The sequence below is a fragment of the Cuculus canorus genome, chromosome 1 (genome assembly GCF_017976375.1).
Source record: "Cuculus canorus isolate bCucCan1 chromosome 1, bCucCan1.pri, whole genome shotgun sequence".
Lineage (NCBI taxonomy): Eukaryota > Metazoa > Chordata > Aves > Cuculiformes > Cuculidae > Cuculus > Cuculus canorus.
The window spans coordinates 45,675,379-45,691,526 of record NC_071401.1 but is presented as its reverse complement, the minus strand read 5'-3'; the positions used below and the strand labels follow the sequence as shown (position 1 = coordinate 45,691,526).

The 16,148-nt window shown below is 38.9% G+C and overlaps 1 protein-coding gene across 34 annotated transcripts in view; it reads right to left on the bottom strand.

Moving 5' to 3' along the window:
* Positions 1–16,148, bottom strand: part of DLG2 (discs large MAGUK scaffold protein 2) — a 1,074,248-nt gene that overhangs the window by 22,565 nt on the left and 1,035,535 nt on the right. For 23 of the 34 annotated variants that reach the window (XM_054071916.1, XM_054072001.1, XM_054071930.1 and 20 more), the window contains 2 exons: positions 4,665–4,764; positions 575–616 (listed from right to left, as the gene is read on the bottom strand). In XM_054071916.1, coding sequence (XP_053927891.1) covers positions 575–616; positions 4,665–4,764 — 142 coding nt within the window. Of the gene's footprint in view, positions 1–574; positions 617–3,739; positions 3,786–4,664; positions 4,765–16,148 lie in introns of all 34 variants that reach the window. The other 11 variants (XM_054072006.1, XM_054071980.1, XM_054072113.1 and 8 more) reach the window with 3 other exon arrangements.

Here is a 16,148-nt window from a genome sequence, read left to right as displayed (position 1 = left end):
AAAGGGAATCAGTAACATTTAGCAGCAGTGGCTAAAGTGTGAAAGTCTATCTTACCTTTTTTTGAAGACTTCAATATGCATGAGAAACCTATACTGTCAAAATCAAGGGTTCGACAAATGTTTTGGGACTATTTCTTAGCCCTTCGTGTGGGCACACAGAAACAAGAGTAAAAATTGTGACCTTGTAAAGAGGGTCCCTATTGCAGATTTGACTATGTTTATGGAGTAATTTTACTCTTGAAAGATCATAAAGAAACTGTCCCCTTCTTGGTGAAATAAAATTCTTGGCATTAAACCAAATAAACCTGATTTTCACAGGTTACAGAAAGCCAGGTTTCGGTTTATGTCCCAAAATATATCTCAAATAATGACCTTCCTCCCTTTTCTTGTAAAGGTTGCCAATACTTTTACAGCTTTGTGCTCAAGATGCAATCATAAATTTGAATTTCAAGCCATTTGCTGCAAGTATCTTTTTAATATTAACAAAAGACCAGCAAGGAGAGAAACAAAATAAAAGAAACAAACAGAACAAGCAATGCAAAGTAAAAAGACTCTAATGAAAGCAGTAACTTACTGTAGCTACTTTCACTATCGCTGGCATTAGAAGAAACATGTTCTGCAAGAACAGTACAGCAAATTAAAGAACATAACCAAGCACCGCAGAGCAGCAGAAACATAAAAGAACTGCCACACTCATGCAAAGGTAGTTGTGCAAAGAGGAAATAAAAACTATGCAGTGACATCACCTGAAAAATCTTAGATAATTTACCGAGGTAAAATGAAAGCTTTCTCTCTTGTGGCATTCAGAAAGAGACTATGTGTATTAGCTAGTGATACGCATCATGGCAAAACCATATTATTTCTTGATGAGATAGTTAATGATAGCTAATTTCAAAATACAGTATAGTCCATTTGCATCTCACTGGACAACTTGACTAATTCCATGAAACCTAAGTGTCAGCTCATATCATTCTGCACTACCAGTAATGTACATCATTAATGTGTTGGAACTATTCTTGCTAAACTTCTAACCTGTGTCCATCTATAATCACTGTGCACTATCCCAAAGGGTTAACAAATGAACATGGTTCTGCTATCAAATGTTGTAATCATATATATCTAACCCTGTCCAAAAAATGAAGATAAGGCCAACAAAAAAATCTAAGACAAAAAATGGAAAAAATATTTTGTTTTTTTTTTTCAGACACCGTCTAGCCTCAGGATTTGAGCTAGAGAATAAAAACCTTTACCAGACAACTCTGGATGTGGGGACACAAATATAAGAACTATGATGTTGGGTCAGACTTTTGATTTGGCAAGTCTGGTGTCTGTTTCTATTGTCGTATTATTTAGAAAAAGGTGCAGTTTATATCATGTGGAAGGGCTGTTTCCAAACTGTAGTCAGCAGACTGTTTATGGTCAGTCACACCACACCATATGGACTCCAGAAGGTCTGCAGAACTACATTAAGCAGTGGTTTAAATAGTGTCTCTGGTAGGAATGCTGAATGCCTTGCATCTGAAAGCTTATTTGACAGCTGAAACTTTTCAGCTGTTCTAGGACATTTAGAAGCCAATAGTACAATGGCTGTATAGTTGGGACCCACCCTGGGTTAATGAGAATGAGACACAGCACTTAAAGGAACAATGAGTACAAATAAGTCACCTCCTGACAAACACCAGGAGTCAAAATTGGTCCAATATTTGACATTCAACCAGTTGGCAAATTAGACTGTGTGTGACCCACAACACCCACCTGAACCTGCCTCTAAACATTCCCAGTGAAAGAAGGAACTCATAAAAGCCAAGAATCCACTGGGATTAACCTAGACTAGACCATGCTTGGATGTAACAAAGGACATTAGGGGAGATATTAGGAAGAAATTTTTGACTGTGAAGATGCACTGGCACAGGCTCTCCAGTTGCAACTATGTACTGACATGGATTGTCCAGAGAAGTCATGGATGCCCCAGCCTGGAGGTGTTCCAGGTGGGGTTGGATGAAGCTTTGAGGAACCTGATCCAGTGGAAGATGTCCTTGTCCATGGTAAGGGGATGTTGGAACCGGATGGGCTTAAAGTCCCTTCCAACACAAAACATTCTATGATTCTATGACCCTATGAGAACAACACCAAGAACACCATTTCTCTGCAAGTTGCTGTGTTTCCCCTGTGTACCCATCTAACGGCTTGGGGTTCATAGAGTGGGATTGATTGGATTACTGGAGTAGCAGAAGTGGGAGGAGAATATCTGATAAAAATAATAACGGGAAACATTGTTCTTGGACTGTCATTAAAAAGCATATCTGAGTTGAATATTAGTGAAATTTGGATGGGTGGGAATCTCTAGAGTTGTGTCAGTGGTTGAAAGCTGGGCACAATATTCCTAGAGAAAATAGATGTGCTATACTAAAAACCTTTGTGATATTTTTTCCTTAGCAGTTTGAAAAGCTCAGTTATTTCCTTTCAAATGGTTGGATGTATGGAGATTTATCCTTGTAAGGAAACAAATATGCAGTTATCGGATCAGAAATATTGTACTTCTTTTTAGGCAGAGAAGGATCTGCACTTGTTGCTAATGAGCTGCTGTGACACTTCGAATAAAGCAGCAGAATGGTTAAAATTCAGGTGGCAGTGACATTTACTGTCTGTCACTGACAAAACTGGTCTTTGAGAACTGTTCTTCATACAAGAGATGAAGCTTTCATCTTTAAATTGCAAGCATCTGTATCGCTTAAGGTTAAACCATTTAAAACGGCCCTTCAACAAATCAATCAGAAACAAAAAAATCTCTAAAATTTTGTGCATGGGTGTGCATTCCTGCAGTTTGAAAGCACATACAAAACAGTAGGCGATGCAGTGTTAACATTCACACATTTTCTCTAATAAATTGGCACTTACGACAAAGAATAAGAGCCGAGGAAAAAGCAGCCAAACACATGCAAGCAGCATTTTATTTAAATTAATTATCTCCGGTTACAGACTATAATGTAGTTATTTATCTAGAGATCAGCTGCAAATATTTCACTCTACATAATTTTTCTGGTCTAACTTCCGAGAAAGCAAATTTGTTCCTAAACATTTGTCTGACACATTACAGAATCTGCAATGCCAAGTCTTGAGACAGGATTGCTGCATCAGAAAAAGAGATTGATTAAGGCTGCATGACAGAGAATAGGTTGCTAATGGTGAAATGGGTCCAAAATTAGCTTCGGAGTAGGCACGGTCTTCTCTACCCTGCAAATGACTTCTTCCATTAATAACAAATACTAATCTAAAATCCAGCAAAGTAACAAACACTCCCATGCAAAAAGCTGAAAATGCAGAAGCAACAGCATAAGAATTTTCTATTGATCTCCTTGGGATTTGATCAAGTTAAAATATAACCTTCCCTTGGGATGGAGAGGAAGGGATTGTTGCTGTAAAGTGCAGTCTAGGCAGCAAAACGAGTTTTATGTATGCTACTCTACAGAACTGCCAGGATGGGAACAATAACATACTGTTGGAAACAAAAGGTGTTATTACAAAAGAAGTGAAAGTGTCTGCTTGATACACTGTATGTTATTTAATATCGTCATGCAGAACAAAATGATTGAAACATTTTTAATGCATTCACAGCTGGGTAACAAATAAAACTCTCTCTTGTGCATGCTAGGAGTGGAGGGTCCTCAGAGAAGGAACAGAAGCCAAAACAAAACAAAACAAAAAAAAATATTTACAGTGACCATTCCTGGGAACTTACTCAGAGTCTTTGTTCCATAACCGTCGTCACCTAATCCGGGGATGTCCTGCACGGAAGTCCCCAGAGAGAGCAATGAGAAAGGAAGAACAGCCGCAGAAGAGGAAGGAAGAAGTCAGTGGAGTTGAAATGGATACTACCATGACTGACCATGTTGATTGAGCAATCTGGATCCTTGTTTTTTCTTTCTGAAACAAATTTAAACCCATAATCTATGGGAATGCAGCCAATCAAAGAGGCAGTGACCATGGTACATGGCTTTTGGAACCGTGAGGAAGGAGGAACAATCCAATAAATAAAGTCCCAGAAATGATCCTCACTGGATAAATTTAGGAAAGAAATATTAATAAAAAAAAGAATATTTGGGCTTGAAACCAGCACCTGTTTTTTTCATAATTTTTAATGCAATTTAAGCAAGCAGTAAATGCCTGTGGAGGTACACATTCCAAGATCTGATTTACTTATTTAAGCCATTAGCACGTTTAATCAATAAAATTTCAGTGAATCTGCCCATACCAATCAGCTTGGAGAATGTCAAAGGCAATGAAGGAATTAGAGCAGACCTTCTAAAATGTAGTAATTTAGTATTGTGAAAGAAATCAAGTTTGCATCATTTTGAGCCAATTCTGATCTGGAAATATTTAATCAGAGGCGAGTTCGAATTTATGACAGGTGCCACAAGACCATTGAGGAGCCACATTTGCTCTTCCAAAAGTTAAGATCGCTGTTGTATTCTTCTGAAAATGGTGTTTCCAGGGAAGGAAGGACCAGCTGGATCCAAACTGCAGTCACACATTGGTCACAGTAGTAATACCTCTCCTGCCTGCCTACGACAGATATTTGCCTAGATGTGTGGGATACTGGTATCATGCGTGTCACCCATTTTTTGTGCTGCTGCACGTGACGTCATCTCCAAGAGGTTACTTACGTTCTGGATCACTTGTTTCCTGCTCACTGTGCTCCTTGCTCTTGTAGAATGGGAACTTTCGTGAAAAGATGAAGTTCTTTTTACGCTTGTCATTGAATGACTGTGAAGGAGAAAAGGCATGGGGCAAAAACAGGGACGTCTAATTGTTGTCACACTCATGCTGACAAAACAACTAGTTTGTAAAAGTGGAGAGAACTGTAGTGACTCAAATCAGTCCAAACCAAGTGGCTGCAAAGAACCAAAGGTGGCTATGGTAAGGTCTGCAGGTTGAAGGCAAAGACCAGTTGGAGACCAATTTGATTACAGAGGTCTCAAGGCATAACCTTCAGGTCCTCATTTGGAAGCTATTGTGTTTGCTGTGTTCAGATGAAGGGCTACAGAGGGCTCAGCATGCTTTGAGATCAAGCCACTGATCTTTAATTGTAGTATGATGTGCACAGAATTAATTCACTGGCTGAAAAAGAATAGGATGTAAAGAGGGAAGCAGCAGCCTCTGATTTGCTCGTTGAATGTGAGTTTAACCCTGTGCCAATTAAAATATTTTTTTCTAGTTACTGCTGATTTCATAGTGCTTTATTTGGCCTCTTCATTGATAATTTCTTAAGTATGTTTTAATCCTTTTTTTGACAATTTAAGAAAAAAACCCCTTATTTTATTTTGTACAGGTATATTACTCATTAGATTCTTCTGGATATGCTTTTAGTTTTGTGTGACTTAGAGATGGAGTTCTGCTGATAAGCAGTATTTAATTGCAAGTTGAGCAACATATACTGCTTTAAATCTTCAACTGAGCAATTAATATGGAAGAAAAATGAGTTTTTTAGGTGATAAACCCTTTGACTTTATAGACAGTCACAAAGGCTGGTGGCACTGTACTATGTAAAAGCAGGATATTCCAAATTGGGATGTCTATTTTAGATACTCAATGAGGAATTAGGGTTTGTATACAGAAAGGAACTGGCATTTCCAGAGGGCACCTGTGCTGAGCTGCAAAAAGTGCTTATCTGAAATGATCTGTGCTGTCTATCAGATAAAGTCTGATACTGTTTCCTATTCTGAACACACGCAATGCACAAACATATGATTTTGCAAGTGATCACCACCTAGGGAACAGAGACCTTCTCAGCTCATTTAAAGGATTAATTTCGTGTGTTTGTCAGTGTCCAAATGAAATATAGCCAGTGTCAGTCTCCAGTTCCGAAATGGAATAGATTTTGAGTTTCAGAACATAATTAATTTTCTTACATTTTGGAAGCACAACATAAAATGTGGTTTAAAACACATACTTGTGAAAAAGGTGAAGTTAGGTACTGAAAATATTAAAACAGTTGCCTACTTGTGTCACGAAAGTTTCATGCCACTTTTACATTTCAAGCATATTTAAAGTTCAATAACTGAAAAAAAGGGAAAAAAAAAGCACATGTAGAATAAATGATCTATGAAAATCTCTCAGAGCATGTAAACATTCAATGTGAAATTAATGTGGAGGTCATGCATAAATAATCCAGAGAGCATGCAATTTCAAAACAAAGCAAACATGAAACAAAACCAGAGGAGGAGAAAAAAATAAATGCACATGAGGGATTAAAGTAATCTATGTGTGAAAAGAGGACTGACATGCATACATCACTTTAATGACCTAAAGGATATAATTAAATTAAAATGTGTTTTCTGTGATCACTTCTTTTATCTTTCCAAAGAAAGGAATGTAGCATGTTAACATTTCCCATTGTGAAAATATTGTTTGTCACAATTTTTCTGAATTCGATATAGTGATACCATAGGCATTACACTTCAAAAGGGAAAATAAAAAATATCTACACAATAGCATCTCAAAACCAAAAGGGTTTTAAAATGACAATCACTTCATTACCAAATGCCATTTCACTTTGCAATTAAAGACAATGTTATCAAATTGATCAATAAATATGCTGTGTTTCACAGACATTAGATGATAAATAACACTCATAACTATCACCTTCCAAATTTTACCCACGTCTAAAGCAAAAACTTCAGAAAGTCCATTTTCACCAGAAAAGCATGTATTTTGTTTTTGAGCTCCTGCATGACCTAACAGTATATTTGAAATTAGACACATATACTATAGTGTTATGAACTTTTTCTCTTTTTGCAATTTCACGTGTTGTGTTGCCTTTCTAGTAAGACATTGTTCCACTTTGATTTGGACAATTAAAATCTGACGATGCACAACAGGGGTCCATTACATCCAACTATGTCACTGCATTTACACCAGTAAAAAGCCTTGTTCCTAAAATAAAGCTGACTCTTAGTCCATAAGCAAATATGTTTATGCACGTGTTACTATTTCTATAGACTAATCACAGCGTGTGATTAGGAGTTCATATTAATAACCACATACACTATCACAGTATAGTCATACGGATTATGTTTGAAATAACAAAACACTTCTAAAATATTATAAATGACTAAACTGGGTCTGATCCTGCAAACTTGTAGAAACAGTTTTTGGTATTAACTGATGGCTTTACCAAGTATATATTTCTTTATATATTAAGTGCATGCTGCTTCACAAGAAACCAAAGACAGGAGCCTTGTTTTTAGTTTTGTATCCATTTTCAAAGTAATTAAAATCAGGCTGATGGTCTCCACTGTAAGGATAAGAAATCCTGCAGACACCCAGTAAAATGTTGCTTGGAGATACCACAACACATCTGTCTAATGTATAGCAATGATGGGGTGGGTGGCAAACAGAGGGAAGGGAGACTTCTGTAGAATAAACCCATGTTTTCATTGGATGCACTGTGTTAATTCCAGTTAATTCCTTCTCCTGCTGGTGGAGCAGTTCAGACCAACACTGAATATATATTTCCTTTTCTAAGAAAGGATCATGCATTTGAGGAACGGTGGTAGGGTTAAACTACAAAATTCAGACCTAAGTTTTTGAGACATGTTCTATATATAGAATAGGAACTTTGAGACCTGTCAAATATTCTGGACCCAGTTTTCATGGAGGCTTCCTGTACTGCTGGAGAGCTGTGAAATAGCTGTAGGATAAATGAGAGCAAGCTATTTGCCTGTGTCTCTCAGCTCGATGAAAAAGTTGCATGCAACGGGAATTGAACTTGTGATGTCAAGCTCAGGCAAGATTGAACAGTATTTATGCAGGCAGAGTTTCTTAAAGTCAGTCAAAAAGTGCCTGAAAATGGATTCCTGTGTAAGCTGCAATTTCTTTGCCATGAATATTGTAAAATTTCTGTAATGGCAAATAACTGAGGCATTTTAGGTGCAGTGACAAACCTGTACAATAATTTACTTTTACATGTCACTGTTATCATTTCACAGAGACTACCACTAAACTAGGAACTGGAATTAGTAGGGTCTTTACACAGACAAGTCCCTAAGACTGAAAAGCAAATAAAATTTTCAAGTCATAGAATCATAGAATCATAAAATCATTTGGGATGGAATGGACCTTAAAGATCATTCTGTTCCAACTCCACAGCCACAGGCAAGGACACCTCCCACTGGATCGGATTGCTAAGGTCCTGTTTGACAACTGAACAGTGAGGTCATTCTTCACAACATTTGAACTGGGATGAAAATAAAAGACTCTTTTCTCAGAAAAAAAGGGGAGGAAAGCTTTCAGTGATGTCCTGACTTGAATTCTTGCTTGATACCACTTAGACGTAGGCTGTATTTTGAAGGAGCCAGAAAAAAATTTTGATGTGCACTCTTCCTTGACCAAATATCCCCAGATGTCCCTAGTTATGTAATTCTGGCTCAGCCATACCAACCTTCCCTAGTTGTGACAGACATTAAAACACTGTGTGCTTCTCATTCGTAAAAACTCCTTTCAGTACTCTTTTTGTGTCAACATAATTTTTGTATTCTAAATGCTTTTCCCGAAGCAGTGTATATGTTACTCATCAGCTAGCAGGATAGTGGTTTTGCAAAGGAAATATTCATGTAACATTGAACAAACAATCCAATTTCAAAATTTACTTTATAGTGGTAAACAGCACAAAGAATTGTGCATCAGCAATATGATAGTTGTACCATACTGTAATAGGCAACTCTATCATTGTTTACTTTGAGCTTCTTCTCTATTTTCACAAGGTAGATGATCCAACCCATACTCTTTAGTGTAGATGTGCTCTTGATAGAGGTTGTGCTTTTTATGCTTCGCAGAAGAGCCTCATATGTTGGGGAAAGGTTTCTTTTGATGCTCTAGAAGCTCTAAAATCATCTATACCTTCTAAAGGCCAGTAGACTCTCAAATACATTGAGAATACTTTATTTTGCCATTTCATTCAATCAATGCTAATCCTCAGTCATTGGCTGGGAACCAGTGTTCATGGATCACCTGAGAAAAAGCTGTTCCAGAGTACTGGCTGTGAAATTCTTTTATATGAGGTGGAGATGAATTTCATTTATTACCTATTTTTAGGCAGGTTTGAGCTAAGCTTTTTTGAGCTGAGTTTTTATATTATGTGATTATCTGTATCAGTCTTATTCTGAGGTTCGTCTACCAATGTATATGGGTTTGTTCATTTTGATGCTTCTCATCTGCCATGGTTTCTTTGATTCTTCTCTTCTAGTACTTGGTTTTGGCCTAACTTAAATGAAAATTCTTCACTTTGACAGCATTCTACGAAGATCTAAAAAATTTATCAGCAACTTTCATAAAATCATAGAATCCTTAGGTTGGAAAAGACCTTAGAAATCATCGATTCTGACTGTACCTGTCTACTACTAAATCATGTCCCCAAGCACCTCATCTACCCATCTTTTAAACACCTCCAGGGATGTTAACTCAACCACCTCCCTGGGCAGCCTGTTGCAGTGCTTGATAACCCTTTCTGTGAAGGAATTTTTCCTGATGCCCAATGCCCAACTTAAACTTCCCCTGATGTAGCTTGATGCCATTACCTCTTGTCCTATCACCTATCACTTGGGAGAAGAGACCAACAGCCACCTCTGCAACCTCGTTTTAGGCAGTTGTAGAGAGCAATAAGGTCTCCCCCCAGCCTCCTCTTCTCCACGCTAAACAAGCCCAGTTCCCTCAGCCACTCCTCAAAAGACTTGTTTTCCAGTCCCTTCACCAGTTTTGTTGCTCTTCTCTGGACACATTCCAGGACCTCAATGTGTTTCTTTTAGTGAGAGGTTACTTCCCCAGTCAGCCAGGACTTCTGGTAGATGATGCAAAGAGGTTTGGTAAACACTCTGCCAGCTCCCTTAATGCCCTTGGGTGAATCCCATCTGACCCCATAGAGTTATGAATATCTAATTTGCTTAGCAGGTATCTAACTATTTCCTCTTGGATCAAGGCAGCTTTGTTCTGCTCTTCCTCCCTGTCTATTGGCTCTCAAGGTTGAGTATCCAGGGAACTTCTCACCTTACTATTAAAGACTGAGACAAAGAAGGCATTAACCACCTCAGCCTTATCCTTGTCCCTTGTCACTATTGTTTCCCCTGAGTCCAGTAAAGGGCGGAGATAAACTTTAAGTCCCTGCAATCATTTTCTCTATATTTAATTCACACTTTTTGTACGAGGGACATTCTTTCACTCTATTTGAACACTGACTTCAGGAAAAGTTTGGGCACCCAAATGCAGTTAAATGTCTCCATGTTAAATCTCTACAATCATACCAAAAATTCGCACTGATACCAGGAAAAAAACCTTTGGACTGTAACAGAGACTCTGTAACTTCTCCTTTCAAACACATATATCACATCTCTGCCTTTACAGTGGGGTTTTTCATTTAGCATCAAAATGCATGATCAATATGAAGTCTCCAAAACAAATTTTTGAAGACAATCCTCTGTTAGTGTATTTGTTTTATGTGAAAAGTGTTTTCTGCAGTTAGCATGGCACCATGGTCTGGGGACCATGGGTGAAACCACACTTTGGGATCTTCTACCTCTTTGTTCTACCTGCAGTAACAGGACCATAGCAGTGCCCTCCTTACAGGCACTTTATCACCTGGTGGATACTATCACTGAAGCCACACTAGTTTCTTTTTTTAAGATAATGAAGTATACTGAGGTTAAGTGACTTGACCAAGTCTAGAAGAAAGCCATGGCTGCTGGGAAATTCTTGTTGTCCTGATGTAATGGCAAACTTCATAGAATCATAGGATCACAGAATGGTTTGGGTTGGAAGGGACCTTAAAGATCATTCATTCCCACCCCCCCTGCCATGGGCAGGGACACCTTCCACTGTATCTGGTTGCCTAAAGCTCTAGCTAAGCTGGCCTTGAACACCTCCATGGATGGGGCATGCAGCCTGTTCCAGTGCATTACCATCCTACAGTAAAAAAAAAAAAAAAAAAATTCTTCCTAAAATCTAATCTAAATCTCCCCCTTTTCAGCTTAAAACCGTTCTCCCCGCATCCTATCCCTGCGCTCCCTCATAAAGAGCCCCTCCCCAGCTTTCTGATAGGCCCCCTTTAAGTACTGAAAGGACTTGGCCTTTATGCTGGGTTCATACACACAGAAAGTTCCTACTGACACACATATCTTGGCAAGCAACATTTGCAAACTTCTCTATGTCTTTTTATGAGATGTAGATTGAAGGATTTCCCTGTGCTGTTTAAGTTCAACCTTAAATTTTCTTATGTACTGCAAGTATTTATGAAAAAAATAAAAAACAAAACAAAACAAACCCAGTACCCCTAGGATACAGTCATTCCTTATCATTCTCATGATAAGTGAGACCAAACTTTGGGAGAGAAGAAGCTCGGATGACGATAACTTTTCTTGCTTAGTTTTCCCATGAGGCTGCAGGGAGATTTGAATCTTGGAGATTCAAAATGAAAAAGTACAAGTCCAATTTTCCATTCTGTCTGGCTTCTACAGACAAAGGCTGTACTATTTAGTTTTCATTTTATGAATCTTTTTTTTAAGGCTGACTTAATGCCACTTGTCAGCCAGCAACTCAGTTTTAATTCCTCACAAAACAACAGCAAAAAGCAACACAAACTACCAGGGAAACAGAAAGACTATTAGACTTCCAAGAAAGCACGCAAAAGCAGTATTTCCAATTCTGCAAACATGTATTTAACTTGGTGAAAGTATGAATTACATTAAAAAGGGAATACTTATCTCTGCTAATTTACATGGCGTCTTTGTCAGCAGGATTGAAACACCAATGTAAAAACAGCGTATGTGACAGCCAAGGTCATTTACAAGTATCTGAAGGCTGTACACAAAAAGGGTGGGAAAGATTTGTTCAAGCAACAACACTGAAATTAATAGTGTGAAAATAAGTAAAGGCAAAGCTCCTTGGCAGTGAAATCAATTTGGATGTAGAATAATCTGCACCAAGGGAAGTGGAAAAGCTTAGATCATTTTTCACATTTAGAACAAATCTGCTAATCTTAAGTACTTTGGGGAGTAACACTGTGATGCTGGGAGAGAAGGGGAAAGAGCTAAACATTGAGCTTCTCCCACCTCTAGTCTCTGTGTTTCTGTGATGGGATGCTCACAGACTGAGCATCACAGAGTTGTGCTGGGGTCCGGCACAGGCTTTGAAATATCCGGGCTCACTACAGTCATATAGGCAGTGCAAAGGTCCTCCTGTCCTTTTTCAGGGCTATCATCTCTAGAATTAGAAAAATTGGCAATGTTGTCCCAAACCTTCCTCTATTCTTTTTATTTTTTTTTGTCCAAACAAGTAACTTTACCTGTTACAGCCAATATATATACTACCAGCTACTGATCCCATTAATAAATCTTTGCACGTGTGAACATTGCTCAGCATGCTTTGTGTAATATTCAAAGAATCATATAATGGTTTGAGTTGGAAGGGATGTTAAAGATCATCCAGCTCCAATCCTATGCCGTGGACAGGGACACCTTCCACTGCATCAGGTTGCTCAAAACCTCATGCAATCTGGTCTTAAACACCTCCAGGGATGGGGCATCCACAGCTTCTCTGGGCAACCTGTGCCAGTGCCTCAAAACCCTCACAGTAACAAATTTCTTCCTAATATTTCATCTAAAACTCCTCTCTTTCTGCTTAAGACCATTCTCCATCATCCTATCCCTGCACTCCCTGATAGAGTCCCTTCCCAGCTTTCCTGTAGGGCCCTTTCAGTACTGCAAGGCTGCTATAATGTCTCCCCAGTCTCTTCTCTTCTCTTCTCCAGTCTAAACAACTTCAACTTTCTTCTATGGGAGGTTCTGCAGTCCTCTGATCATCTTTGTAACTCTCCTCTGGACTTGTTCTAACAGATCCATGTCCTCGACATGCTGAAGACTGAGGAACTGAAGATAGTACTCCAGGTGAGGTCTCAAGAGAGCAGAGTAGAGGGGCAGAATCACTTCCCTCACCCTGCTAGTCACACTTCTGACTGCTGGCTTTCTGGGCTGCAAGTACACATTGCCTTTTTTTTTTGTTTTGTTTTTAATTTGAAAGAAAATCTTCTACTGGATCTTTTGAAGAAAGATATGAAAAACATTTCTTCTCTTCAGCTGAGAAAAGTCTCAAATTTGACCTGACAGTGTTTTTCACAACTCCTAGAACCGTTTCACCTCTTCAAAAAATTGGCTTCCTTCAGGCATGCCAGTTCCCTGTTAGAGTCAACACTGCTACCATGGCATAAATCAAAACTGAAGACTCACTTGTTTTCCTTTATTTTCAACTTGGAACTGGGCCAAACAAGGATTATTATTAAGCTATTGCATGTCTTTGTGGAGTGCCTCATGATATCCTGGAGTGAGGAGACATTGCATAGTTGAATTTTCTTGGCTATGTGCTGTTTTATCAACTGCATTTCATTTGATTATTTCAGTACGAGTGAACTAGATTCTGATGACAGCAGTGTTCCTAATGTACCTTGCAGAATGCTGAGCAAAGTGTGTCCAGCTCAAAGGGAATGGTCAGGACAGCCCAATAGTATGGGATCAGCTCAAAACAGATGTGCAGCCAGTGTCCACTGCTTGGCACCAGCTCTATGCACCATGAAACATCAAGATATGACTGTGGAGGATGCGAAAATGCATGAAAGAGCAAGGGTGGTTGAGCAAACGAAATACAGCTTTTTCTCTGGCATGAGAAGAAAGAAACTCCTCCAAGATACGGTCTGCACTGGCAGGAATGATGCTGAGATCTGATTCTTCTATGATGCTACTCCTGTTTCTGAGGTCTTCCAGCCTTTTCCAGGACTTAAATCCAACACAGAGAAGACAAGAAGCAGGACAGCAACAAAGCCAGATGTAGGAGAACAATTTATTCCTCCTCCCTGCACTGTCAGTTTCACACCAGAGCTCTGGAGAGTTTCTTGAGACCTCCTAACGTGCTGTGCCAATAAAATGTCCTTGTGCAGAAAATATCTCTGCACAGCAATTTGGTTTTAATAGTTTCCACCAGCTTTATTTTTGACTTCTTATAAAGACCTACCTAAAAGAACCAGTGAGGAATTCTTGCAATGTAATTTCACACTACTTTTTTGTGCTTGTCATTAATTTCCATTTTATCACAGACAAAGTATTCTTGAATGATTGCTAGAGAGTAACAGCAAAAATCCAATATCACAGAAACAATGGTTTTATGTCAATTAGCAATAGAGTTGTAAATCCAGAAATTTTATGACATGAATGATTTCCAAAGCTTATTTTAAACTGCACACAAAAAAAGTCATTCTCTGGTTACAGCAATGCAAATTTAAATAATTCTGAGATAGGAGAGTGTATAGTAAAACACTGATTCAGAACTCTTGCACATAAACGACATGCAGAATAATTTTCTATTAAAAAGTCAGTTCTGAGTAGAAGGGCTTTTTCTTGTCTGCAATTTTCCCACCTGCCGGTATACAAGAAAAGAAGTTCAGGTGCACTATCTCCACAGCAATAGTGTAATTCATATTGACACCCCAGAACTACATGCTGGGCTGAGAAGAGGGTTTACCCCAAAAGTTTGGATTGCTATGTCCAGTCAAGATAAGGCAGATAAGGACTGCAAATCCTTGTCATGCCTTAGACTTGTGAAGCACTGAAGAGCCATAATCCTGTTTTACCATGCCTTGAAATGGCTGCTATGGTGTTTAGAATGTGCACTCAGATAAGGCTCACAGGAATGGGATCCACTGCATCTAATTTTAAACATTTACCCTGTAGGTGCTGGGGTAGAGGCAGTAAGCCCAGATTCCAGTTACAGTCAGTGCACGATTCGTTGCATCACAACAATGGTAGGTTGATGCTCTTGATTGTGAACAAAGGAAGAGCTGTTCATTTCGAGATTTTTGAGGTAGAAAAATATTAATTTAGGAGGCACCAAATTAATATTAAAAAAAATCAGCTAATATTTTACAACATGGTCAGAATTGTCCCAACAAAATAGTATTTCTTCAGAAAGCCATATTTCAAGCTTTCCAATTATGCAGGTGAAGTATTTTTGTGACAGATAAAAGCCAAGATAGAATATTATGTCCCATTTCTGCATCTGCTCCTTCAACATTTTCTAGAAGCTTATAAATAAATACCTAATGAAAACATATTTTAGCTAAAAATTACCACTGTGAACAAATTATTTTTCATATCACCATGTATCCAATATTGTCTGGTGCTGAGACATTAAAACATTTTTTTAGGAAAATTGCAATATGTTTGTTGGAGTATTATTGAAAAGTCATTTTGTTTACACAGCCTCTGCCCTGGCTTGTGTCTTGCCTACTCCACCTCACCATACTGATGTGACTCCCTGGCTTGATTTTGAACCTGAGTCATTACTATGGACTTTCTGGGAACCACAGGGCTGTGGACCAGCCTTGGTTGCTCTCACCAGACTTGCTGTTCTTGCCCAAGGACTGTCTTGGACTACACTCCTCTCTCAGGCTGAGGGAGCTGGGGGTGTTTAGCCTGGAGAAGAGCAGGCTCTGGGGAGATGTTATAACAGCCTTCTAGTACCGAAAGGGGCTTACAGGAAAGTTGAGAAGGGGCTCTTTACCAGGGAGTGCAGTGATAGGAAGAGAAGGAATGGTTTTAAGTTGAAAGAGGGTAGATTTGGATTAGATACTAGGAAGAATTTTTTTCCTGTAAGGGCTGTGAGGCACATGTTGCCTGGAGAAGCTGAGAACTTCCCATCCCATCCCTGGTGGTGTTCAAGGCCAGGTTGGATGAGTCTTTGAGCAATCTGGTGCAGTGGAAGGTGTCCCTGCCCATGGCAGGGGCGTTGGAACTGGATGACCTTTAAGCTCCCTTTCAACCCAAACAATTTTGTGATTCTATGAATCTATAATTGTATGATTGTGAGGGTGCTGTCACCTTTGGGTCCTTGTGGTGCAGCACTCTCCTGCTTCTCCCTGATCTTGCACTGCATCCAGGTTATTGTTCTCTGGCTGCTATCCTGAGCAACTGAGAGCTGACTGCACTTTGCACTTTTTAACCCAACATCTTTAGAAACAGCAGTAAATATAGAAATAGAACAACATTGCAGCTGCATTATTCACTGACTGTCCCTTAGAAACTTCAGTAGTGGCAGGATAGAAAAAAGTATTAAAA